This window comes from Rhinatrema bivittatum, chromosome 1, assembly GCF_901001135.1.
Source record: "Rhinatrema bivittatum chromosome 1, aRhiBiv1.1, whole genome shotgun sequence".
In the NCBI taxonomy this organism is placed as follows: domain Eukaryota; kingdom Metazoa; phylum Chordata; class Amphibia; order Gymnophiona; family Rhinatrematidae; genus Rhinatrema; species Rhinatrema bivittatum.
In genome coordinates this window covers 581,865,217-581,891,092 of record NC_042615.1, presented here as the reverse complement: position 1 = coordinate 581,891,092, position 25,876 = coordinate 581,865,217, and the positions used below count along the sequence as shown (strand labels likewise).

General features: G+C 45.2%; 1 protein-coding gene across 1 annotated transcript; it reads right to left on the bottom strand.

Moving 5' to 3' along the window:
- Positions 1-281: 281 nt before the first annotated feature.
- Positions 282-18,124, bottom strand: CKS2 (CDC28 protein kinase regulatory subunit 2). The gene is made up of 3 exons (XM_029618438.1): positions 17,965-18,124; positions 11,576-11,703; positions 282-1,113 (listed from the first exon to the last, which is right to left on the bottom strand). The coding sequence occupies exons 1-3, from the start codon at positions 18,021-18,023 to the stop codon at positions 1,061-1,063; spliced, it is 240 nt and encodes a 79-aa protein (XP_029474298.1). The 5' UTR covers positions 18,024-18,124; the 3' UTR covers positions 282-1,060.
- Between the last annotated feature and the right edge of the window lie 7,752 nt (positions 18,125-25,876).

The window sequence follows — 25,876 nt, the reverse complement described above, 5'->3', positions numbered from 1 at the left end:
AAATGCTATGAACACTGAACAGAAAAGGCTTGACCCCTTTATATGCCTGCCAGCTATATGAAGTTTTTGTTTACTGTAAGTTCAAGTACCTACAAACTATATGGCTCTAAAACTGTACTTTAAATTCAGATTTTGTGTGTATCCAATCACCAAGCTATCAGATAAAGCAACAATTTATATTCAATCTTAAAATAGAGAATGGCTGTGCAATTACAACACACACACCACTATTTGTTATAGCTGGTGCAAATAATCCTTAGAAACAAGGGACTAAGTACAAGTTAGTGTTATTCCAATTTTAATATTTTCTATACATGAAATACAGTTAAACCCTACCTTGTTTCTTTGGGTTCTACCTGCATAGCCTAAATAGTATTGTCAGTCAATTTCAGATGGAGTACATTGTTCAAAGAATACTTAAAATAAAAAGGCAACAGCCTAGTTTTACAAATTGTGTAAAAAACTAATGAAAAAAAGATCTTAACATGTGATAATTTGTTCCTTTTGAAGACAGGGAGGAGGTAGAATTAAATACTTTCAAAAATTAAACCACAGAAGAATAAGTAGCCATAACAAAGTGAGCTTCCCTTTAAAAACTAAAAATCACAAATTCATGTTAATACATTTACCAATATTAAATTTAAATTCTTTATGACCATTTGTAAACAGCAATTAAAAAATTACTATAATTGCAGATATTGTATAGAAAAAAATACTCATTCCAATGGAAGGTGAAGAAAAACATTAACTCCAGAATCTGTGACAACATTCATGCAAATAAGTAAGCTTTATTAAAACAAAAGTTATCTTAACAAGGAAGTAAGATCAATCCAGTACTTGCATCAATGGCATGGAGGAAGAGACTACATAAGGCAATTTTTTTTTTTTTTTAAACACTATAGTAGTAAACTATTTGCAACTGCCTATAACTGAGCTCTGTTGCTGTGAAGAATACAGCTCATGCACAGATGGGATGTAGGATTTGTACATTTAAGTATTCACTGAATACCAATATATATTTGAAGTCCCAAAAGATTCAAGTGAAGATCCAGAAAGCAGTTCATTTTTGTTGGTCTTTTGGAAGGGGTCGTCTAAACAGAAGTATATGAGGTTCTAAAGAGAAACAAAACAAAGAAATGAAAACAAAACAAAAAAAAGCTGGTTAGCATACACATTCCTTTTTGTACTCTCCAAAAAAAGTTCAAGAACATATCAGATATGAGCTGACAGGCCTCAGCTAAAAATAGAATACAAAATAATGGAGAAATTACTTACCTGATAATTTCCTTTTCCTTAGTGTAGACAGATGGACTCAGGACCAATGGTATAGTGTACTCGTGCTAACAGTTGGAGACGGATCAGATTTCAATCTGACGTCAGCACCTAGTACATATACCCCTGCAGGAAGTGCAGCAGATCAGTATTCTTCCTTGTAAAGCAGTATGGATATATGTGTGATTAACTTAATGAGTTTAACTGATAATTTAGGTGCAATGTTAAAATTTTGATTAATTTTGATTTGGACTGGTTGATTGGCTATACCTGGAGACCGCCAGTATCTTTAACCGGAAAGCGTCGACACCCGGCAGGGTGGAAGCCCTATGTAAAGGAAAAACATGGCTTACCATGATTTAATGAACAACCATGTATAATGGCAGCCGAGGGTGGGCTGCTGAGTCCATCTGTCTACACTAAGGAAAAGGAAATTATCAGGTAAGTAATTTCTCCATTTCCTAGCATGTAGCAGATGGACTCAGGACCAATGGGATGTATAAAAGCTACTCCCGAACTGGGTGGGAGGCTGCCCAAGGTCCGATTAGGATAGCTCTTGCAAATGCTGTGTCCTCCCGTGCCTGAACATCCAGACGGTAGAATCTGGAGAAGGTATGGATGGAGGATCAAGTTGCCGCTCTGCAGATCTCGGCAGGCGACAGTAATCTAGTTTCTGCCCAGGAGACCGCCTGAGCTCTGGTAGAGTGGGCCTTGACCTGTAGAGGTGGTGGTTTTCCCGCTTCTACATAGGCCGCCTTGATGATTTCTTTGATCCAGCGGGCAATGGTTGCCGTGAGGCCGCTTCCCCTTGCTTCTTCCCGCTGTGAAGGACGAACAGATGGTCCATCTTTCGTACTGGTTCCGACATTTCCAGGTATCTGAATAGCAATCTGCAGATGTCGAGATGGTGCAGGGATCGACCTCCTTCCGACTTCTTCAAACCTTCCATGGTTGGTAACGATATGGTTTGGTTGAGGTGGAAGTGTGAGTACTTTGGGTAGGAAAGAGGGAACCGTGTGTAGATGGATGATCCCTGGGGTGATTCTGAGGAATGGATCATGGCAGGACAGCGCTTGTAGCTCTGAGATGCAGTGGGCCGAGCATATGGCCAGCAAGAACACCATCTTAAGGGTTACTAGACAGAGAGACAGGCCTCGGAGGGGTCTGAAGGCGGGTCCCGCTACGAATTCCAAAACTAGGTTGAGGTTCCACGGGGGCACTGGCCACTTCAGGGGGGGGGGGCGAATGTGTTTGACCCCTTTCAGGAAGCGTGAAACATCTGGGTGCGTGGCAATTCTGTTGCCCTTGCTCCTGGGACCGTAGCATGACAGGGCTGCCACCTGAACCTTGATTGAGTTGAGGGACAGTCCCTTCTGAAGTCCATTCTGTAAGAACTCCAAAATTATGGGAACTTTAGCGGAATGCGGTTTGGTGCTGTGATCTTCGCACCAGGCTTCAAATACTCTCCAGATCGTTATGTACGTTAGAGATGTGGAGAACTTGCGTGCTCGGAGGAGGGTATCTATTACTGACCCCGAATATCCCCTCTTCCTCAGTCGGGCCCTCAATGGCCAGACCGTAAGAGAGAATTGAGCTGGATCCTCGGAGGATGGGACCTTGTTGTAGTAGGTCCCTGTGTGGAGGCAGGGGTAAGAGGATCCCCTGCCAGTAGTCTTCTCATGTCTGCGTACCAGGGTCTTCTTGGCCAGTCCGGGGCCACCAGAAGGACTAGGCCTCTGTCGCCGAATCTTGTGAATGATTGCACCCAGCAGGGGCCATGGGGGAAAAGCGTATAGCAGGGTCCCCGGTGGCCAGATCTGTACCAGGGCATCAATCCCTTGTGACTGTGGGTCTCGCCTGCGACTGAAGCATCTGGGTACTTGAGTGTTGGATCTGTTCGCCAGTAGGTCCATTTCCGGAGTCCCCCACCGATCCACTATCATCTTGAAGGCTGTGGAGGACAGCTTCCATTCTCCCGGGTTTAGGCTTTCTCTGCTGAGGAAGTCTGCGTGGTGTTGTCTTTCCCGGCGATGTGGACGGCGGAGATGTCCTGGAGATTTGCTTCCGCCCAGGACATCAGGGAGGCTATTTCTAAGGATACCTGTTGGCTTCTGGTTCCGCCCCGTCGGTTGATTATGCCACCGTGGTGGCGTTGTCAGACATCACTCTGACTGCTTTGTTTCAAAGTCTGTGGGCAAACCGTAGGCAGGCTAGCCGGACTGCCCGTGCCTCTAATCTGTTGATGTTCCACCCCGACTCGACTTCGTTCCACCGCCCTTGGGCAGTTAGCTCTTCGCAGTGTGCTCCCCATCCATGTAGGCTGGCATCTGTGGTGAGCAGGGTCCAGGTCGGGGAGGATATTCTTGATCCCCGGCTCATGTGGTTGGATTGCAGCCACCACCTTAGCTGGGTCCGAACTCTGGTCGGTAAAGGTAGATGCACGGTGTAGTTCTGGGATCGTGGACTCCACCGTGATAGGAGTGAGCGCTGCAAGGGTCTCATGTGGGCTCGCGCCCATGGTACCACTTCCAGTGTGGATGCCATTAGTCTGAGGACTTGTAGGTAATCCATGCTGTGGGCCGGGTGGCGCTCAGCAGGGTCTGTAGTCTGTCCCGCAGCTTTGATCTCCTTGTGGGGGTCAGACTGACCTTGTCCTCCTTGGTGTCGAATCGGACCCCTAGGTATTCCAGCGACTGCCATGGCTGTAGGGAGCTCTTGTTTGTACTGACTACCCATCCTAGACTTTCCAGTAGAGTTATGACTCTGTTGGTTGCTCGGTGGCTCTCTGGTGATTTTGCTCTGATCATCCAGTCATCCAGGTAAGGATGAACCAGGATTCCCTCCTTCCTGAGTGTCGCTGCCACCACTACTATTACCTTGGTGAAGGTCCGCGGTGCGGTGGCTAACCCAAAGGGTAGTGCCCGGAATTGATAGTGGTGATTCAGGACCTTGAAGCGTAGGTAGCGCTGGTGTTCCTGATGGATTGGGATGTGCAAGTAGGCTTCCGACAGATCCAGGGATGTGAGATATTCTCCTGGCTGTATTGCACGTATGACAGACCGCAGGGTTTCCATTCGAAATCTCGGGACCTTTTAGGTGCCGGTTGACCGACTTTAGGTCCAGGATGGGTCTGAACGTACCTTCTTTCTTGGGTACGATGAAGTAAATGGAGTAATGCCCGGAATTTATTTCTCGTGTTGGTACCGGGGATATGGCCTCTAGGGTCAGGAGTCTGGTCAGAGTAGCTTCCACTGCCGCCCTCTTGAGGGGGTCGTGGCAGGGAGATTCCACGAACTTGTCCGGAGGGGTAAGAAGGAAGTGCAGGTAGTACCCTTCTCTGATGATGGCTAGGACCTACTTGTCCGAAGTTCGACCCATCTGCGGTAGAATAGGGTTAGACTGCCCCCTATGGCTTCTTCCCTTGGATGGGTCAGCTGAATCTCATTGTGGGGTGCAGCTGGGGCCTGGACCCAAGCTGGTTCCCCTCTTGCTGTGTTTGTTCCGAAAGGACTGGTTCCTGCCCGTAGGGCGGGGCACTTGGTAGTTGTTCCTGAAAGGGTTGAAGCGCTGTGAGCTTCTGCCTCTGGAGGGCCTGGGAAAGGAACGCTGGTTTCTCTTCGTCTTGTCTTCTGGTAGACGAGGTACTGGAGAGTCACCCCATTTGTTAGCCAGCTTCTCTAGTTTGCTGCCGAACAGGAGGGATCCCCTGAAGGGCATTCTTGTGAGGCGTGTCTTGGAGGAGGCGTCAGCCGACCAATTTCGCAGCCAGAGTTGTCTCCTGGCTGCCACTGTGGATGACACTCCTCTGGCTGCCATGCGTACTAGGTCGGAGGCAGCGTCAGTGAGGAACGAAAGTGCCGGTTCCATGTCTTCCCCCGGGGTGCTGTTCCTGGCTTGGGATAAACAGGAACGTGTCACCACTGTACAGCAGGATGCAATTTGTAGAGACATGGCTGCCACCTCAAAGGCCTGTTTCAGTATGGCTTCCAGGCTTCGGTCGTGTGCATCCTTGAGGGCCGCTCCTCCCTCCACTGGTATGGTGGTGTGCTTAGCGACCGCGCAAACTATGGCGTCCACCTTGGGGCACGCCAGAAGCTCCTTTGTTGCTGGGTCCAGGGGGTACATGGCCGATAAGGCTCGACCCCCTTTGAATGAGGATTCCGGCGCATTCCACTCCAGGTCGATTAGCTGTTGTGCTGCCTGTAAGAGAGGAAAATGGTGGGACGTCTGTCGAAGGCCCTCCAGCAGGGGGTTCATTCTAGGTTCCCCCGGGGTGCCTTGGCCCGGGATAGCGAGTTCCGACAAGCATTGAGATACCAGGTCCGGAAGCTCATCATTTGAGAAGAAGCGTCTCATGGTTCTATGCGGCTCTGTCCCTGAGGGGAGTTCTCCCTCGTCGAGGGGCTCAACTTCTTCCTCGGAGAAATCAGTTTCCCCGTAGGTGGGGCTTCTGGGTGGTGGGAGCCTGTGTCTAGGCCTCGAGGGTCCTGGGGCATGAGGATCTTCCGGTGCATATGGCTGGCCGGCCCGGGGATCAGTCTGCATCTGAACAAAGGTGTGAATCCCTTTAAATAACTCCACCCAGGAGATCGATGCCAGATTCCTGGGGTTTCCCGTCTGAGGGATGGAATCACTGGGACCAGCTAGGTCCGGGGTGCCCCCTGAGGAGCTAGCACTGGGACCCGGGTGGGACTGGCCCTGGCCTGGATCTCCCAGGGCCTCTTCACAGTGTGCGCATAGGGCGCCCGCTTCCTCGCTCTGTGCGGCTCTGATGTGGCATGCAGGGCAGAGGCCTTGGGCTTTTATGCCTATTTCTGGAGGTGCCGCTTCTGTGGACGCGTAAGCTCTTATGCGCTCCATTGCGTCTAGTATATGCGCGCCGGTTTTGCTCCGAGCTGTAGATATGCGCCTTGTACTGTGCGCGAAGCTTATGCGCGGAAGTTTTAATGTGCGCCCAAATTCTTGTGCGCCTATAATGCGCGCCCAACTATCGGCGCCTAAAATATGCGCCCAGTTATTTTCGGGCGCCTATAATATGCACTTAATTTGTGCGCTCAATCGGGCGGCGAAGAAGGCCAAGATGGCGACGGCGAGCAATATGGCGACTTCCTCAGAGGGTCTCCACGTGGGCAGACCCTGCTCCTCCTCGATCTTCGGAGACCGGTTAAATAGAAGATGTACGCCTTACCTTGTCTTCGGCGCTTCCTGGTTTCGTCCCGGGCGGTCTCCGGCTGTGGGGGGGGGACAGGGTAAATACCTTCACCGCCGCGCTCGAGGGGATGCACCCGCTGCCTCCGAACTCCTCTCGCTCGGGGGCTAAGTCCTCGCCGCGATTCGGCTCCGGACCGAGGCTGCCTCTATGCCGCACCCGAACCCTTCTCATTCGGGGACTAAGTCCTCGCCGCGATTCGGCTCCGGACCGAGGCTGCCTCTATGCCGCACCTGAACCCTTCTCGTTCGGGGGCTAGGTCCCTGCCGCGATTCGGCCACCGGACCGAGGCTCTTACCTCTGAGGGACCACGGAAATCACCTCGGGAAACTCAACTGGGGGAGGGACCCGAGGGTATCACCGCAGGAATGCGGGGCTCGTCTTCAGGTAGGTTTTGTTCTTTAAATTTGTTGTAACGCTCGGCGAGCGTGAAGATAGCTCCTAACTGCTTTGGAGACGGAAAAATACTGAGAATCTGCACTTCCTGCAGGGGTATACGTAGTAGGTGCTGACGTCAGATTGAAATCTGATCCGTCTCCAACTGCTAGCACGAGTACACTATACCTATTGGTCCTGAGTCCATCTGCTACATGCTAGGAAAAAGCTAGGCCCTAAAATTTGTTTGTTTTTAATTAAACTTTACAAGACAGAGAAAAGCTGTTGCAGGTGACAAGGGAGCAGCTGTAGCAGAGACGGTGGTGAGTAGCCAGGAGCCCCTGGTTGTCAGACACCGAACTGTGACGGGCGAAACCCTGACAGGACTATCCAATTCCCCGGACGCCCGGCTTCTACTGAGGGATGGCCCATGAAGGCACCTAACACCTCAGGAAGCAACCGTAAACCAAAAAATTAAATTCAAGCTAATTAAATAAAAAATATATAACTAAAGACTGCAGGTGTGCATCTGTACCACCTGCTGGAGTCAGAGAAATACTGAGTGACGGCAGGTGGCACTCGTTATGTAGCAGTGCCCAAAATTCTAATTGTTCTGATGCCACCTGCTGATAGGGATACACAACCCACTTTTCTGGACTGATCTGGGTATGTTCAGGAACATAGCGATGTTAAGTCTGAGGCCCCAAAGATTAAAAAAAAATTTTTTTTTAAATCTGCCTGCAGCCTGAAGACAGACGCTCAATTTTGCCGACGTCCGTTTTCCAAACCCGTGGCTGTCAGCAGGTTCGACAACAGACGCCGATAAAATTAAGCATCGGCTGTCAAACCCGCTGACAGCTGCCATTTGTCAAAAAGGAGGCGCTAGCAACTTTTTACCGCAGGCCCTAAAATTTGCATACCTGGGCTTCCTGAATCACGTGCCCGGGAGAGTGGCCTGGGCACGCGTCGGGAGAGCGGGTGCTCACCGGTTCTCCAGCAAAGTTTTCTGTATCGGCCCGATAGTGGCATACTCAGTGTGCCAGTCAAAGCTTCTAGAAGCTTTAACAAGTTTTTCCCTGCCGGGCTCCATCTGATGCCACCCATCTGTGATGACTACTATCCTGCTTGACTTAGGAGAAAGTGTTTTCTCCAAGCTTGTAGTTTCTGGTAGGGAACTACAGCAGCTTGGCTTATTCTGTTTACCTAATAAGAGGTGCATTGATGTTTAGGTCCTGCTTTAAAGTTTGTAGTGTTGTCATTTCATAGGTTGAGTTGTTACTATGTGAATGTGTTCTATAACAAGGGTATAACATTGTACAGATTATATAGTGTGCATTATTGCAGATCCTGGGAATGTGTTAGGTACCATATTTGTTTCCATTTCTCCAGGTTTGCATTGCAAGCAATGTGGTTTTTTTTGGCTTTCCATTCCAATTTGTCTCCATATTTGTAATATGTGGTCTTTCTATATTTGGTGAAGGTCTGCTTTGTATGTATGACTGAGCCGAGGTATTTTTCTAGTATGTAGGCACTCATTAGGGCATGATTGGTGAACTGTCTTTTCATAATGGCTATTGTACCTGGTAGTAGGGAGTGTTTGTGTTGCTGTTACTGAGAGGAAACCAGAACAATGTTTGTACAGTGAGTTATACAGGGAGTGTCCTAGTTCTGCTCTGCACCCATTGTTGGGATCAGATGGGTTCCTGTGGATGCAGAGTGTGTTTACATTTAGCCCAGTGACAGTCATGTGTTTAATATCACATGCGAAACCCATCTGTCAGGTGTGTCCAGAGATAAAAAGGTTGAGAACCATTGATCTACACAATAGATGTAAAATGTAAAAGCTTCAATATCATGAAAAAAGTGTAGCCAATCAGCTTGTTTATCATATTTGAATTCAGCACATCAATAATAAATGACATTTTAATTGCTGAGGCAGACTTCTAAAAATTTGTAGACCAGTGTAAGGAAAGGCTGCAACACTGTTCCGATAGTTCTTGAAATTAACCTAAGAAAGGAGAACTTGCTTGCATGAGGCAAATGTCACAAAAAGAGACTAATTCATAAGCACATAAATTGCCATACTGGGTCAAACCAAGGATCCATCAAGCCCAGCATCCTGTTTCCAACAGTGGCCAATCCAGGCTACAAGTACCTGGCAAGTACCCAAAAACTAAGTCTATTCCATGCTACTGTTGCTAGTAATAGCAGTAGCTATTTTCTAAATCAACTTAATTAACAGCAGGTAATTGATTTCTCCAAGAACTTATCCAATCCTTTTTTAAACACAGCTACACTAACTGCACTAACCACCTCCTCTGGCAATTAATTCCAGAGTTTAATTGTGCATTGAGTGAAAAAATTCTCTGATTAGTTTTAAAATGGGCTACATGCTAACTTCAAGGCACAATCAACATGCCATAACATTGGTGTACCTTCAGACCTAATCAGGTGTGCCACAGAAATTACCACCACCTGATGCTCAAATCCATGCTAGCACTTAAGACTGTTCTTAAGGACCTCACAGCAACAAGCAACCATGATGGCTCAAATATTTAGGAACTCCTTTTGAAACCATGTAACCATGCATGCCTCTTCTTCCTAGTTAGAGTATGAGCCCCAATGTATAGTAATTAAAAGGGCAGCATGCAACAACCAACTCTATAAGCACCCTGCTGGCCACTGAACTCACAAACCAAAGCCTGGCTAGCAATACCAGATCCCAAAGAAATCCAATTCTCCAATATGCAAAAAAAAAAAAAAAAAAAAAAAAAGAGCCCCATAAGTGTCCCCATCTTCTAGATCATTACTACTCGACAGACTTATGCTAGATCTTCTGATTCAAGAAATGACTGTAAGCCTATTTGAAATAGTCTTCACAACTAGCCAGGCCCTAAATTCCTAACCACACCCCTAATCTCAGTTTCTATGACTCCCAAGGACTCCAAAGACTTATTCCTAACCTGTTTCACTGACTATACAAAACTAACTTTGCATTTTGTATCTAAATATCTGTATTTACAATATTTATACTAGCATATCTATCCTAATTGACTGACTTAATGCTCTGAACTCCTTGGCTAGAAGAGCTTGACAAATAAGCTCTGAGAACATGCAGGCCACAGATAGCTGGAACTCTATGCAGCACAGCCTCACCCCCACCCTCCATCTTTGAGTTCTTAAAACCTTTTTCCCCAGGCTGAGTGAAATGGGGTGAACATACACTGAGTACTGATGTAGCAGCAGTGAAGGAGCTCTGGCAGCTACATGCAGCAGCAGCCATGGTAACAGCCAGATAGATGCCTGTATCACACCAAGTTCTCAGTTTTTTTGCACTTGTATTTAAGGGGAGTTGGTCCAATGCAATGGGTTCATGTGAATCTTTGAAATCTCAGTTTTAAAATTTGGAAGACACTGGTGAGACTCTCAAATGTTGTCTAACTTTTCTTCTTTTGTCTATATGAATCCTGTGTTCAAACTGCATTCTCTGTGCACCATGGGTGTGAAAAGGTTGGGAAACACTCCTCTAATTAGAGTAGGTGAAGATGGCCATGCACAGGTTGTCCATACTTTGCTCCTGGGGGAATTCTGTGCAAAAAAATTTAAAATTCTGCAAACTTTATATTGGTCAAAATAAAGACTCATGTTAATTGTGTTAATTACATTTTAAATATAGAAAAAAAAAGTTAGAGATGCAGAATTTTAAATATTTTGAGCAGAATTTCCCTAGAAATTCAAAGTGTCCCTTCCACTCACACTCCCTACTCCCCTGGCCACTTTGCCCTCTCAGGCCCCAACTCCTCTACCTGCCAGTATCTCTCCCCTCCACCTCTAGGCTCAACTCCTTCCACAATCACCAATCCCAGAGTTTGACCCAGTTCTCAGTACTGCCCTTCACACAGGCTCCCTCTGTCCCTCCCTCTAGTACACACACCCCCTCATACAGTCTCCCTCACACACATATCCCCTCCTACAGGGTCCCTCTCTTACATAAAAACCCAAACAAGCTCCCTTTTTCTCTCATGCACCCCTTCACAAAGGCTCTTACACACACACAATCCCTTCAAACAGGCTAGCACCCTCACATACACATGGATCCCTTTTTTATACACGAGCTCCCAATCTCACACACATACACTCCTTCACAATCTCCTTATATAGGCTCCTCCTCCCCCCATTCACTCTCACTAGGGCCTTCATCTTCGTACGCTCCATTCACGGCATGCCGGGGTCACCTCTGCCATTTTCTACGGAGAAAAATGGCAATTTTACGCGGGGGGGGGGGGGGGATTCTGCACTCACTGCTTCTATATTAATAACTGTATTGACAGTTGCAAGAATATTTCAACTCATCTGCTATGTGAGCTGACATCTGCTAGGTGGCACCATAGGATAATTGTGAAATGATTATGCCAAGTACCAATTAACGTAAGACTCATGTACTGATCTGGAGTAGCTGAATTGCTAGCTTGTTACCATATAAAGAAGCTTGAATATGTAAAATGTGATTATTCCACATTTTATAGAAATAAAGAGTTTAGAACTTTTGCCTTCATGTAAATATTTCCTGTAAATGCAAGTCCCTAATAAAAGAACAGTTCTTATAAAGACCAATTCCTTGTGGTTTCTGAAAAGGAGCTTCACAAACAGATTTTGGGATTTATATCAATACATAGTTGAAACCACCACCACCACCCACTTTGATAATTTTTTATGTACCTGGCTCATGTATCATATAATGCACCCAGCCAAGACTCTGCTGGACACCAAGTCTTCTCCATTCCTCTTCAGACATTAGGTGAGTTTTTGGTACTTGCTTTGCAAGTTCTTTGGGCAACATTACATGTCTGTCAAGGATATAAAGTTGTATGTAAGTTTAAAATTAAGACCAAGTTCTAATATAGCACTAACATAGTACCATACTTGACAAACAGATGAATCAAGCAAACTGGTATGAAGAATATCAGACTCCTCACTTGGCCAGATTGTATATAGTAACAATAAGCACAGAAAAAGTGAGATTGCTTACCTGTAATAGGTTTAACAATAGCAGTGCAACCAGCCAAACAAAAGTCACATAATTGTCTGTCAATGCATAGGTTCCCTGAGTTTTCTAGGCATGTGGTTTCCCACCAGACCTACAACATTGAGCTTACAAAAGCATAAAGAAAACTTCCTAGAGGAAAAGAGTGGGTTATATGGCTTGTTACACTTGTGTCATCAGAAAGCATTGCAATTGAGGATGTCCCCATTCATCTTCCTAATGTCAGATCTTCCACGTAACAGATAAAATACAATCCATTACCCAATTAAGAAAACTGGGTGTCACAGAGCCTGGCCTACTGGAATCAAAAGAAGCAAAGCAGGCCCCACATTAAAGCATACAACTATAGGCTGCGTAAAAATGGGCATACCATCTACAGCTTGGTGATCTGCGCCAATTACACTGAGATGAACTCTTAACTGAGATGGTCTTTAAAACCAGCTGATAGCCAGCTGTACTTCAGGCCATAGGACCTAGCTCCCATAGGAGTGGAAACAGACCTGTCTTGGCCAATGAGGAACACAGTCCACTGTCCTCATGAAGCTTCAAGAGAGTCTTCACCACTAAGGGAATTGAAGGATATGCATACAGAAAACCTTTGTCCCAAATGAAAGAAGAGTGCATCTGAGACTGGTTTGTCATCAGATTTGTACAGGAAGCAGAACAGAGGTACCTTCCTGTTGCCGGGGGGGGGGGGGGGGGGGGGGGGGGGGGGGGAGATACAAAACAGATCTAGATCTGTACTCCCACTCGTGGGGGTCTAAAGGCTCGACTCTTCCTGTCCACCACCAAGTTCTCCGTCCCGGCCAGGTACATGGCCCTGAGCACCATCCCGAGAGACAGGGCCCAAAACCAGATATGTACTGCTTCCTGACATAGGAGGTATGGCCCCGTGCTTCCCTGCTTGTTGACATACCACATAGGAACTCATCTGTTTGGATCAGTACAACTTTGTTGGACAGCCGATCTCTGAAAGACCACAGCACGTACTCAAATTGCCCGAAGGTCCAGGAAGTTGATTTGACAAAAAAAAAAAAGTGTTTGGCGGGACAGCCAACAGATTCAGTTGGTACCCCTGATGAATGATGGACAGAACTCACTGGGCTGAAGTTAAACTAGGCCACTGGTTTGCAAAGAATTGCAGCCTTTCCCTGACCTGAAGGTCCATCGTCCTGGATATGGGCAACTGGCTTAGGTTCCCTACAGTCAATTCAAAGCTCCATCCACAGTGTTGACTAAGGAGCCAAAGTAGGGCATGGGGGCTTTCTGCTGTCTGGGCCAGCCACAGTAACTGATGGTGTTGATTGGGAGCAAGGCGGCGGTGGATAGTACTTTCCTTAGGCAAAAGACTTCCTTGGCCCCTGTTTCGCTAGCCTCCTGGATGAAGATGGGTCCAGAGTACTGTCTTCCTGTACCTCTCAGAGATCCAAAGCCTGCAGCCATGCCATTCTGTGGGCGCCAATTCCCGCTGCAGAGCTCTTGATGCCATCTTGAAAACATTGTAGGTTAGTCTGTGTTTTCTGCACTCCAGGCCCTTATGTGACATGAAGGTGTCCTGCTGCTTTTGAGGCAACTGCACAGCCACCTCCTGCACCTGCTTCCACATGTCCCATGAGTACTAGCTCATGTAGAGCTGGTAGGCAGCAATGTGGTCAATAAGCATGGCACCTTGAAATATTTTCCTCCCAAGAGCATCCAACACTCTATGGTCCTTCCCCAGGGGTACCAAGGAATGAGTTTGAGCATGCTTGCCCTCTTGAGAGCAGATTCAACCACCACAGACTGGTTAAGCAGCTGACACTTATCAAATCCGGCAACCTTCTGGATGAGGTAAACCCCGTTTGCCTTCTTTGACAAAAGGCACTGTGAAGGTGGTGTTCCCATATACTCAGCAGCAACTTAAGGATCTTGTGCACCTGGACTACCATGATCTCCTTAGGAGATTCCACAAACTGGAGGATCTCAAGCATTTTGTACGCAGCATCCTCCTGTCAATAACTGACAAGGAATGGTTTCCATCATCACCTTCACAAACCCTGCGAAGGTCAAGTCCTAAGGCGGAGACTTTCTTCGCTCCTCTGGAGAAGGGTCTGAAGGGAGGCCCTCTGAGCACTCAAACATTCCCATAGGGGCAAAGGTTCCTCATCCTCACTGAAAGCGACAGGGAATGATTTCCAAGAGGCTTGGCCTATGTCCAGAGGTACAGGCACCAGTAGAACTGGATGGGGAGCGGCAGGCCTTGGCTTCTCTTCTGTCCTCTGTAGAGCTTCCTCCTTGGAGGAACCAGTGACGACCACTGCATTGGTAGGGGGAGGATCTGTGCCCTCCCAGGCAAGAAGCTGTCCCAGGAACCGACAACTGGGTAAGTAATGCACTGATGAACATGTGGTATAAAGATGGGCAGCACCAGGTCCAGTGTCATCTGTGCCACAGGATTGAAACCCTGCGGCGCCCAATCCACCACTAGCTGAATTTGATGCTCCAGCTCCTCCTCCAATGTTGCCCATGCCAAGACCGACTGGGAAGGAGAAGTAGCCAGATCTTCCTAAGATTCTCAATGTGGATCAGCTACTAGTATCAGGACCAGAGACCATCAAGGACCCATCACTGATGGAGGCTTGGCACTCCTTGCCATGGGGCTCGTCACAACAAAAGCCAATTTATTCTCATGCCCGGCCCCGTGCATGGACGGGGAGCAATGCCGATGCTTCTTCAGCTTCCCTTGATGCGCAGCCCGATCCTTCCCTGGTGCAGAGGCAGATGACAAACCCAATGACCTTGACCTGGAAAAGTTAGACAATGGTCTGTCTCTGGCGCCCCATCAGCTAGCAACATCGATAGCTCAGTGTCCATTGGTGCAGCCCCTTGGTCCTTTGATGCAGACAACAGACTTCGATCCACAGAGTTGCTCTATATCTTGTTCAGTCGAAGTCTACAGCCCTTCAGGATCATCTGGGCGCAGAAGTGTCAACCCTAGACATCATGCAATGCCACGAGGCAGAGGACATGCTGCAAGCAGATCCATAATGAACATGGTCCTCTGGCACTGGGACATTGCTGAAAACCGGACATGGCCACGATGGATGAAACAAAAGGACACTAACTGAATACGTTGGTGGCAGGGCACCAATGGCTGGCAGGCACTGATGCACCACTGCCACAGGAAAAAAACAGCGCAAGGAAACTTACCCAAATCACCGAAAACCCCAATTAGGAGACAATATGGGAAGGCACCAAGAGGGAGTCGATGATAGGATAATGAGAAAAACGAAGCTTTCCACAAGAACAAAAAACAGCCAAAGTGAGCACACACACACACACACACAATGATGCTTACAGCTCCAGAGAAACACCCCATGTGGACGCATAGGGCAAGCTCAGTGTGCCTAATCAAAGTTCTAGAAACTAACATAAGTATTCCACATTGTGGCTCCATCTGATGTCACCCATGGCAAGGATTATACATTATCTGCAGACAAGCAGGATGGTATCTCTAGCACATCCTTGCTATCGGGCACCCAGGAGACTTTGCTTTCCAGGTTAGGAAAACTGACTATCAATTTACAAGCGTCTATTTTCTTAACCGGCACACAGCCATGGGTTAGGACACTGGTAAATTGAGCATCCATTTTCCTAATCTGTTGTCAAGTCTGTTTCACGATGCTTTCTGTGGTTCCTATTTAATATCACGACGATATTAAGTTGGAACAGAAAAGCAGTTCTCTTTGGCCGTGTTGAGGCACCTAAAACACTTAATGTCAGCTCCTGGGCTGGCGTTAATTTTTGCGGGTTAATAGGTGACCATTAGGCACACAATGATTTTTTTTGCATTTGGGGTACTAATACAATAGCACTCATGACATGTAAATGCTATGTAGATAAGGCTGTTAGCTACATGGTGTTTGGATATGCTAATCCCATTATTGCATCTGGACTTATTCTAGCGCCTCCAAAATACGCATCCAACTGCACATCAAGCTGTGCGCACTATATTGCATCGGCCTCAGAGTATAAGTAGCTAGACTTGCAGTGTGTTATTCTGCAACCAAGTGACTTTATAAGTTGCTCAGGAGAGATTCTGCAACCTAGAGATAAGCCTGTGGTTCAGTTTCCCTAATGGAGATAAATTTTTAATACTCTCTCCTATGCCTATACCCTGAAGAGATCATGAGGACAAAGGAAAGGAAAAGCCAGTTTGCTAAGTGTTTAAACTCTAGGAGAGAACTAAGGGTTGCCACAACTAGAAGATGAGCTATACCAGATTGCTAGAAGTTTAATTTTGCCTATAAGGAGATTCCATTGCTGCTTTAGTGTGCTGCTACTAGCTTTGAACTTTGATAGTGGAATATGTAGCTTTGAAACTTTTCAAGAAACCAACTGAATGCTTGAACAAGTTAAACAAAAAGTATAACCACCATTCTATACTTGAACTGAACTCATTACCAGGGTGTGGGGCTGATCAGGAAAAATTGCCTACAACTTTGTCCTTTGGCTGAAAAAGCCATTCATTACTTTTTGAGGGGGGCAAGACATACCAACAGCCAGAGGGGAAGTCTCCTTGTCTAGTGAGAGAAGTCACCTTGGACCAGGGTCCACTACACCAGCTGTTCAACTATGTTCTACAAAACATATGGAGTCTGAATCAAAGTTACATTCACAATCAAAATAAACTAATACTACCTGAAAATAGACATTCCTATTTAGAAATGCTCTGAAGAGCTCAAAATGCCTGTTAAAAGCAGTCTGGTAGGATCTCAATTGAGATGAATGTCGGTATATAAAAATAATAAATAAATAAAATAAAATGTTATCCATAAAAAAAACCAACCCCAAAAAACAGGTCCGGTTGTGCTTGAGGACCTACCCTGCAAACAACAAAGCTCCATGCCAAGGGAGCCTCACGTCCTGTGAGTAGCTGACATACATGCTGATTCACCAGAATAAAGGGCATAAACTAAGACTCCATATCATTGAATATTCACAAACCAAGTAATTTTATTTTTTCCGTTTTAATGGAATTAAGTTTCACACAATATATTCATCCAATACATAGCATTTTCATGCTCTAACATCTATATAGCAGGATCTCAAAAACCAATCATACAAACCTACCAGTAAAAGTTTTGTTCAGGCACTGCAATTAAATGCATTAATATAGATAATAGTGCTCTTTTCTTGAAGTTGTTTAAAGGTAACCTAGTGGTTGTTTTTTTTTTTTTTTTTAAAGAAAGTTTCTCTAATGCTATTCCATTTGGGAAATTCCTTAGTAGTGAGCAGAAAAAAAATTGAGAGTTTAGCTCACAACAAGATCTCAGAATTTTCTCCTATTCTCCAATAAATGCTGTACAAACCCACGACCAGACTTTTTCGTTCTCTAAGCAGAGACTTTTAAACCAACTCAAGGTTAGGTAACTCTAGCAACAATAATAGAGCTCGTTGCTAAAACAAAGTTAGCATGTTCTAACAGTTCTAGCATGGCAGCGCTCGGGCAGAACGGCAGTTTTTAAATAAACAGGATTTTCCCAAAACACACAAGGTTAAAGAACATCCTTAATAAGTTAAGCCTTTTCTTTTTTTGTTTAATTAAGAAAGCTCAAACAGGTTTTAAACGACGTTCAAAATATGGACATTTTCTGGGTTAAAAAAAAAAAAGAAGCAAATATATTAGTTTATGACCCCCGCCCGCATACTTCACAAGAGCCGAATTAGCATGGTTAGGCCGACCTAACTCCGGAAGCGTGGTGCTCAAGCCTGCGGGCCCAGGAGCTCTCTAGCCAGGCGAGACATGAGATACGAGAGACTTTTGAAGCAGAAAACTCTTACATCAACCATGCCCCTCACCCCCCCAAACAAAACCTTCGACCAATACCCCACACACGGCTCCTCACTTAATTACTACTTAAAGAAACGAGCTCTCTCCCCACCCCCAAAATGCTGGCAGGTGACGTTTCATGAGACGACACCGTGACAAAAAAACCCAACCCATTTCTCCTGTTAACGAACCGAGAAACCTAACCTTGCCGCCGCCGCCGCCACCACCATATTAATGGGCGCGCAGCCTTACCTATACTCGAAATGCTCATCAAAGTATTTGTCGGAGTAGTAAATGTTTTTGTAAGACATGGCACACACAAAATAAAACCACCGATAAATCCTCACGCGTAGCTCTTCTCCTAAGAAGTTAATAATAACCGTCCCTCGACTACTATCAGCCCCTCCCCCAAAACTGTTTGAATCGAGCGGCCCACACCTGATTGGAATCCTGGTGCAGCCAACCTCAGCCAATCACATCCCAGGTCTGTGATGACGTTAAATTCAATCCACCAATCATATCCCTGTTGCGAAGGTAAGCGAGAGAAAGAGGGCGGACGGACGGGCGAGCAGTCCCACCCTAACGGTTGAAGGGCAGAAGGCGCGTGGAGTGAGTTGTGCTGGGCGGAGGATTCTCATTGGCAGCTTTTCCTTTATTGGCGCGCGAGGAGAGGAGGAGTAGCAGCAGTCGCTGCCGCCGCCGCCGCTTCTGTTACTGGATCTGTGTGATACGCGGACGCTTCACTGGGTGGACTATATTATGACTGCCTCTTTCGGTCTCCTTTAGTTTTGGCGCTTAGCAGCTTGTCAGTAGCGTTTACTGAAGTTGGGGCTGATATAATAAGGCATGTGTTAAAACTATTGCGCAGGTACTATAAATTATTTTTGACTCCTGATGCAGTAAGTTAATGGTCTGGAAATGCATCGGAAGTTTAAATACTGTGCTGATTTGAAAATGTGAGCCCAAACCTGAGTGATTAAAATGGCTCAGCCCTTTCTTAGGACAAGATTTCTATTTTAATTTGGGAAAGGAGAGTCTCTTGCTCGATGAAAATAATTAGTCAAAGCAAAATATACAGAAAGGGACAACTCCGAGTTCTACAAATAGACAGATGCGCTTCCTATGATAGGTGAGACTTCCCTTTACTATTCACTATAAACAACACAAAATCTTGGAAAATAAACAGGCACCTATGTAGCACTAACCCAGCATATGAAAAGACAGCAATACAGATATTGCAATGTGCCCTAGAGCACTACACTTGAGGGAAGCAAACTAGACACCAGAATATACAGGACTGTTAGAATTACCTGCAGAGAAAACACACCAACAGAATACCTCATCTCTGTCACAAATGGCAAAAAGAACAATTAGCAGATTCTCACCAACAGAAAGATGTGGATAAAAAGTAAACTGGAAAACCCATGAAGACGGATTCTGTATGTAATGCAACAGTGGAGAAATAAAAACAGAAATGCATTTCCTGTTGTGCTGTGCAAAATAGAAAGATCAGAGATGTACATTTCCCAAAGCTGACAGAAGATCCAAAACTTTCCAGGTAAAACATGAACTTTATAATCCTGGGGAAAGAGGAGAAACAGTGGCTATTGCAGCAAAATATGTGGTATGCTGCCCCCCTGGCCAGAAATGAAATCTGACCAGGGACAATATGGACAAGCACCAAAACTTGAAACATGTCCCTGATGCTGAACTTTCCATAACTATCTTTGCTTGACTTGTTATGATTCTGTAATTTTCCCTTTGTTTTCTACCCTTTTATTTTAATCATTCTGTGCATTACTTGGCAATACATGAATTTAAACAATGAATCAAACAAAGGATCTTGAGCAGAGCTATTCTCAGATCTAAGGTTTCCACTCCCTTCATTTCTCTGCAACCAGTAGCCACATGCATTCAGGCAAGCACTGCAGATCAAGGGAAATCTGGCTTTCTAGGAGACTGGATAGAGCTTGTGCTGCTACTGCTTGAGCGCCTGGAGCTGCCTCTACAGCTGTCATTACTTACACTGGCTGTAAACAGCTCTTATGTTATTGACTTTCTGTGATCAGCCTACAGCAGCAGCACAGAGTCGGAGCTCAGTTCCATCCCAAACGGGCAGGAACATACTTCTTCCTTGGGCCACCTCTACAGTTGTCAGTCCCATCACACAGCTTTTTGTCACTGACAACAAACAGACAGTGGGGCAGAGGAAAAGCTGCCCCCTCCCCTGTTTTATACACAAATCCCAATATAGCTCCCAGCACCAGAACTCCTGTTTCTCTACCCATAGACTAACAGTAGCATTGGAAACTTTAATTCACTTCTAACCAGGAATAACATTTTCAGCGTTAAGAAAACATGAGATAAGCCAGCACACCTCTTTCATTGGGGATCATGGTTAATGCCTACATTAGCATAGGATTTGCATGCTTAGCACTAAGTAGTACACACAGTTTTATATACACACATTTTTATATACATATTTTTTGTGTGCAAAACTCCTTGCTTAATCAGGAGTAAAGTTTGCACAAAAAAATTGCGCACAACTGTGGATTAAACTCCACTCTGCCTAGTGCACCTTTTTATGTCATCCTATTGCTTTGTTGGTTGACATGGCAGAAACATTTTGGCACCTTTCCCCCAATTATTTCTGGCTGTGGTGTTGCTGCTGATGCTGTGTAAATTTTATTGGTGAAAAAGAGTATAATATCATAGTAGTTACAGAAGGATTAGGGTACATAAAAATGAATTCCAGACCACTGGGTTATACATCCCTACCAGCAGATGGTGGCAGAGAGCAAAGCTTTGAGGCTCTGCCACATAACTGTGCCAATGGCACAGATACCCTGTTGAAACCGTCTCTAAAAGTCAGAAAGAAGGCCCAGACAACTGATCCGGAAAGATAGACTTTTATTGCCAGCAAGATGCAGCTAAGACAATGGCTTAGTACAACTGCATGCCACTCCTCGGGCGGGGTGGACTTTTATAAATTCTTTCAAGTAGGTGTAGCTTATAATCAGACCATTGTTTTCGTCATTTAATTGACGTGTTAGACATTTTATAGCAGCAATCGTATTAATACAATACAAATTATTATTATTACAAAATGGTGGTGCGTTCCACTGAATGTCAGTATGTGAGTATGTAATTACGTAGTGCATGCCATTGGGTTCCAAATGTTAGTACATTCAAGATGGCTGTGCGTTTCAGTGCGTTCCACGGCTGGCAGTGTTAATCAGAGGTTTTCAGTGTTCTCATTCAACGATTGTCCATAAAATTGAACTCCTTCATTCCCCCCTTTGATACTTCAACTTCTTTAGAAGGTGCAAGTATCACTTTCATCTGTGAGGTAGCTGAAAAGACAAACAAAAATTAGTATCAAGGTCACTCAGTGTGGGCCCTAATATGTTTGCTAGGTCGTTGGTTTCTTCACGGGTTTGAGACGGATGGGCCCTATTGGCTGCACCCCCCTTTGTAGCCCGACTTACCCCAACAAACAGGATGGCCCATGTTTGTTAGTTACATTAATAGCATTAAAGATTAGTGTCAAAATATTCATCTTCTGAGTCTGATGAATCTGATGAGGGAAATGTTGAAACTGAAGTGTACTTGTTCATCATCATGATCTGGGCTGCTGCTCTCCGATCGGCTATCGTTTCAATCATTGCACGTAAGTTCCTAAGGATAAGAGGGAGACACAAAGGAAATAAAGCACAAGAAATTAGAAAGAGTAACAAAGGAATAAAGAGCTCTTTTAATCCTGGAATCGAGGTCAGCCAGCTGGGCAAAGACGCCGTCCAATCTAGAGCTCCGGTCCAGGTCTGCACAGGAACATGAGCTAGTCGCACCATACGATCAGTGATTTCCTCGATGACTTTGCTTTTATCATCAATCTGTAAACAGCAATTAGAAAGATTCAATTTTCCACACACACCACCTTCCTGGGCTAGAAGGTAGTCCAAGGCCAATCGGTTCTGATAAACAGCTGTAATAAGTTTCGTGTTTTGTTTGGCCAGGATGTTGAGGGCCAGTGCAGAGTCATTGGTAAGGAGTTCCAGTACTGCTTGAAGTCGGATGATGCGATTTAACATGTAGATTGGGGTTCTATATCCATATGAACCATCTTCTGCCCATGTAGCAGGTCCATAATATTGCACAATGCGCTCAGGTGGCCACTCTTGATCAGTCCAGTCTCCTATTGAGACTTTATTGCTCCTTCGTCGTTTGTTTGGTTTCATTGAACTATATACAGGAACCCCCAGTGTTTCACCTGCTGTGACTGGCAGCAAGAAGAAACTAAGGCAAATTGTTGCTAAGAAACATGTTCCATACCAATTGGAAGGTAATTGTTTATAAGCCCTTCGACCGCATACAAAATAATATCAATCAGGAGCTATGAAGGAAGTTGAAGGTATTCCAGCAATTGTCCATGTTTTATTTAAAGTTGGTTCAGTCCAGAAAGAAATAGGTATGGTAAAGTTCTCTGTCTGCCACCATGTACGATTATCTGTTGTAACTGTAAGAACTCCTGTGCACGGGGAATTTCCAATTGGCACACTGTATATTTTTGAATATTGTCGTGATAAACACTGTCTGCCAATGACATCAGTTTGGAGAGCCCACTCATATGGACTGTTCTTTCGTTTATAGGTTATGGTTGTATTCAAAGCATTGAGGTCAGATTGGAAAACTTCCTTAGCTTCCCAAGGCCATTGTTCTCCAGTTTTTGTACCTCCACATACAAAACAATTTTTGACTTCCAAGGAGAGGGCTATATTCTCAGCCAGATTGACGAACGTATTCTTCGCTTGATGTGAAGTTGTGTGCTTCTTTAATTCCTCAGCCAATTGGGATATTTCATCGAAGAATGATTGATAACCGACTACTGTAGTTTGATGGATAATTGGGCGTGGCTTGTCTCTTCGCTGTGTGATTGTAATGTAAGTCATGGGATCTCCTCCTGTTCCGTCGATTCCGAATCCCCAGGTATCCTGCCACGGGGAGCCTTCATTTCTAATTGGCCACTCCAAAGAAACGATGTTTCCAGCTCCTTTCATTAGTTTACCCACTCCTTGGCAACCTGGGTATCCCCCTCCAGTATAGTCGCACACTAAGACCCATCCAGAAAGTGTAAGGTCCCCGACGCATGGCAGCCAGCTGGATGGATTGGATACTCAATTGTATGGGCAGAGATATTTATGATTGAAAACATAGGATGCTTTCCATGATTGAGATCCACAATGGACTGCATTGGGATGTTTATCAATTGCATCACAGGCATCAAAGGTAAGTGTAACACTAGATCCTCCTCCCATGAGGATTTTGGTGGAGTTGATGTAGTACAAGATTCCTTTTCCATCTGGTATGATGCTAGTCGTGGGACTCTTTGGTAAACCAGCGGTAAGGGTAATATTGTAGTATTTAGGAGTGGTAGGAGAATGACAGATAACTTTGTTGTTTAGCATGCATCGATGGAAGGATTGATATCCTTGAGTCGTATTTAAAGCGCAGGCAGGCTGTACTGTGCAGGATGGTGGTGGTTGAGATTGATGTATGATTGTAGAAACAAGCTGAAATCCATCTTGAGTTGTAGTACGTACTTGTTTGATACATTCAGTGCAATTCTGACTCAAGGGAGATTTGAGAGAAGTTGTTGTTATGCACAAGATTATGATTAGGAACTGTAGAACTCTCGGCAGATGATGAAAAGAATCAGGAGTAGAGCAGATCCGAGGATGTAGGTTACGGTGATGAACCATCTCCAGAAACTTTGAGACGGGCATAAAATACTTAGGACTGTGATAAGGAGAGCACAGACGGCTCACTTCCGAAGTGATGAAATCATGTATTACTATGCCTGTAAAGAAGGAAAGAAATAGACATATTAATATTCTTCAGTATTTCATTTGGGTATTTTACTCAGGATTAGCTCTGGGCCTGCCTCGGGTAAATTTTAATTTGTTGTCCCCAGTCCTGGAGACATGCCAGATAGGAGAGGCAGGTTTAAGTCGGGTCCAATGAATCCATGATGGGCATCCAGAGACTTTTACAGCCGTAGGGGTGGTCAGTAGTACAGTATATGGGCCTTTCCAGCGTGGCTTGAGAAAATCAGACTCATCCCATTCTTTTACCCATACAGAATTTCCAATTTGAAATTGATGAGTCGGTGTGAGTAGAATTAGGGGCTCAGTCTCACAAGTATAGTTGCGGATGGTGACAACTGTGTCATACAGTCCTTTTAGTTGTTTGCTGAGGGACATTTCTCCTTGGATCTGCAATGAATTAGGGAACGATGGAAGCGGTGGCGGTCTTGCATACATCATTTCATATGGTGTTAGACCGGATTTTCTTGGACTGCAGCGGACATGTAGTAGAGCTAATGGTAGGATATCAGGCCATTTGGTTTTTGTTTCTTGACACAACTTAGCTATTTGACTTTTCAAAGTTCTGTTAGCTAGTTCAACTGCTCCGCTGCTCTGTGGTCTCCAGACACAATTCAAATGCCACTTAATGCCCAGAATTTTGCTTAGTTGTTGAGTGACTTCACTAGTGAAAGCTGGTCCATTGTCAGAATTTATTTGTCTTGGTAATCCATAGCGTGGCAAGATCTGATGAAGAAGTAATGACACCACTTCTTTTGCGGTTTCAGTCCTTGTAGGTATAGCTTCAATCCATCCGGTGTAGGTGCAGACAGATACTAACATAGCTTTGTATCCTTTGGAAGGAGTCATGTGAGTAAAATCAATTTGACAGACTTGGAATGGTAAAGTTCCTCGAAGGACATGGCCGGGGGCAGGACCAGGTCCGCTTCGAGGATTGTTTCTTGCACATGTGACACATTGATTGATTGCATGTTTTGTTAACTGAGTAATTCTATTGATGTAGTACGTTTTCTCCAGTAGTTTTGCCAGTGAATCCCGGCCAAGATGTGTATTATCATGTGCTTCTTTAACTATAGTCCAAGCAGTGGCTTCAGGTATCCATATTCGACCATCTTGTATAATCCACCATCCACTTTGTTGGTGAAGATGTTCATTTTGTGCCCATTCATTTTCTTCTGTGTTGTAAATAGGACTTTCACTTGGGAATTGTAAGAGAGGGCATGCTTTTGTTGTCATTTGAAATGGTTGTTCTCGAGCTACTTCCTTCGCTGCTTTGTCAGCTCTTTGATTTCCTTGTGCAATGGTATCTGACTTCCCTGTATGTGCCTTACAATGCATGACAGCTACTTTTCGTGGTGCCCAAACTGCATTTAGTAAGTTATGTACTTCTGATGCGTTTGTCAACTGCTTTCCTTCGGCAGTTAGAAATCCTCGTTCCTTATATAGGGCTCCATGTACTTGGATGGTGAGAAAGGCATATTTAGAATCAGTATAGATATTTACAACTAGTCCTTTGGCTAACTGCAGAGCTCGAGTGAGAGCAATTAGTTCAGCTTTTTGTGCAGAAGTCCCTGGGGGAAGAGGTTCAGCCTCAATGATTTCATCCTCGGATACTACAGCATATCCAGCGACCCGTATCCCATTTATAACCTGGCTACTTCCATCAGTAAATAAAGTCCAAGCTCCTTGCCAGGATTGATCTCTCAAATCGGGTCGGCTAGAGTGTACTGTAGCCATAACCTCTTCGCAATTGTGAGTGACTGGTTTAGGCGCTGGCAGCAAGGTTGCAGGATTCAAGTTCTTACTGTCTTGTATTTGAATTTCAGGGGTTTCACATAACAGGGCCTGATACTTTACAAGACGGGAATTTGTCATCCATTTTGGTCCATGAGTCTCTAGTAGTCCTTGAATAGTGTGAGGGGTTGTTACTTGCAAAGTTTGTCCAAAGGTTAATTTAACTGCTTCTGGAATCAATAAGCATGCAGCAGCAATGCTTCGAAGGCAACCAGGCCATCCTTTTGCGACATTGTCCATTCCTTTCGACAGATATGCAACAGGTCGTTCCCATGATCCTAAAGTTTGAGTCAATACCCCAATGGCCATTCCTTTCTTCTCATCTATGAACAGATGAAATGGTTTCATTACATCAGGTAACCCTAGAGCAGGGGGTGAAATCAAAGCTTCTTTCAGTTGATGCAAATTTGCTAGTTCATGCTTTTCCCATTGGAAGGGTTGGGACTCTGCTTCTTTACCTCGTAGTTTGTCATACAATGGTTGGGCAA

Bases quoted from the DNA above. Each gene is read 5' to 3' on its own strand.
- CKS2 (XM_029618438.1), bottom strand. From the start codon at position 18,023: ATGTCTTACAAAAACATTTACTACTCCGACAAATACTTTGATGAGCAT. The intron at 11,704-17,964 runs GTAAGGCTGCGC...TATCCTTGACAG, and splicing joins GATGAGCATTTCGAGTATAG to ACATGTAATGTTGCCCAAAG. The intron at 1,114-11,575 runs GTACATAAAAAA...GTTTCTCTTTAG, and splicing joins TTATATGATACATGAGCCAG to AACCTCATATACTTCTGTTT.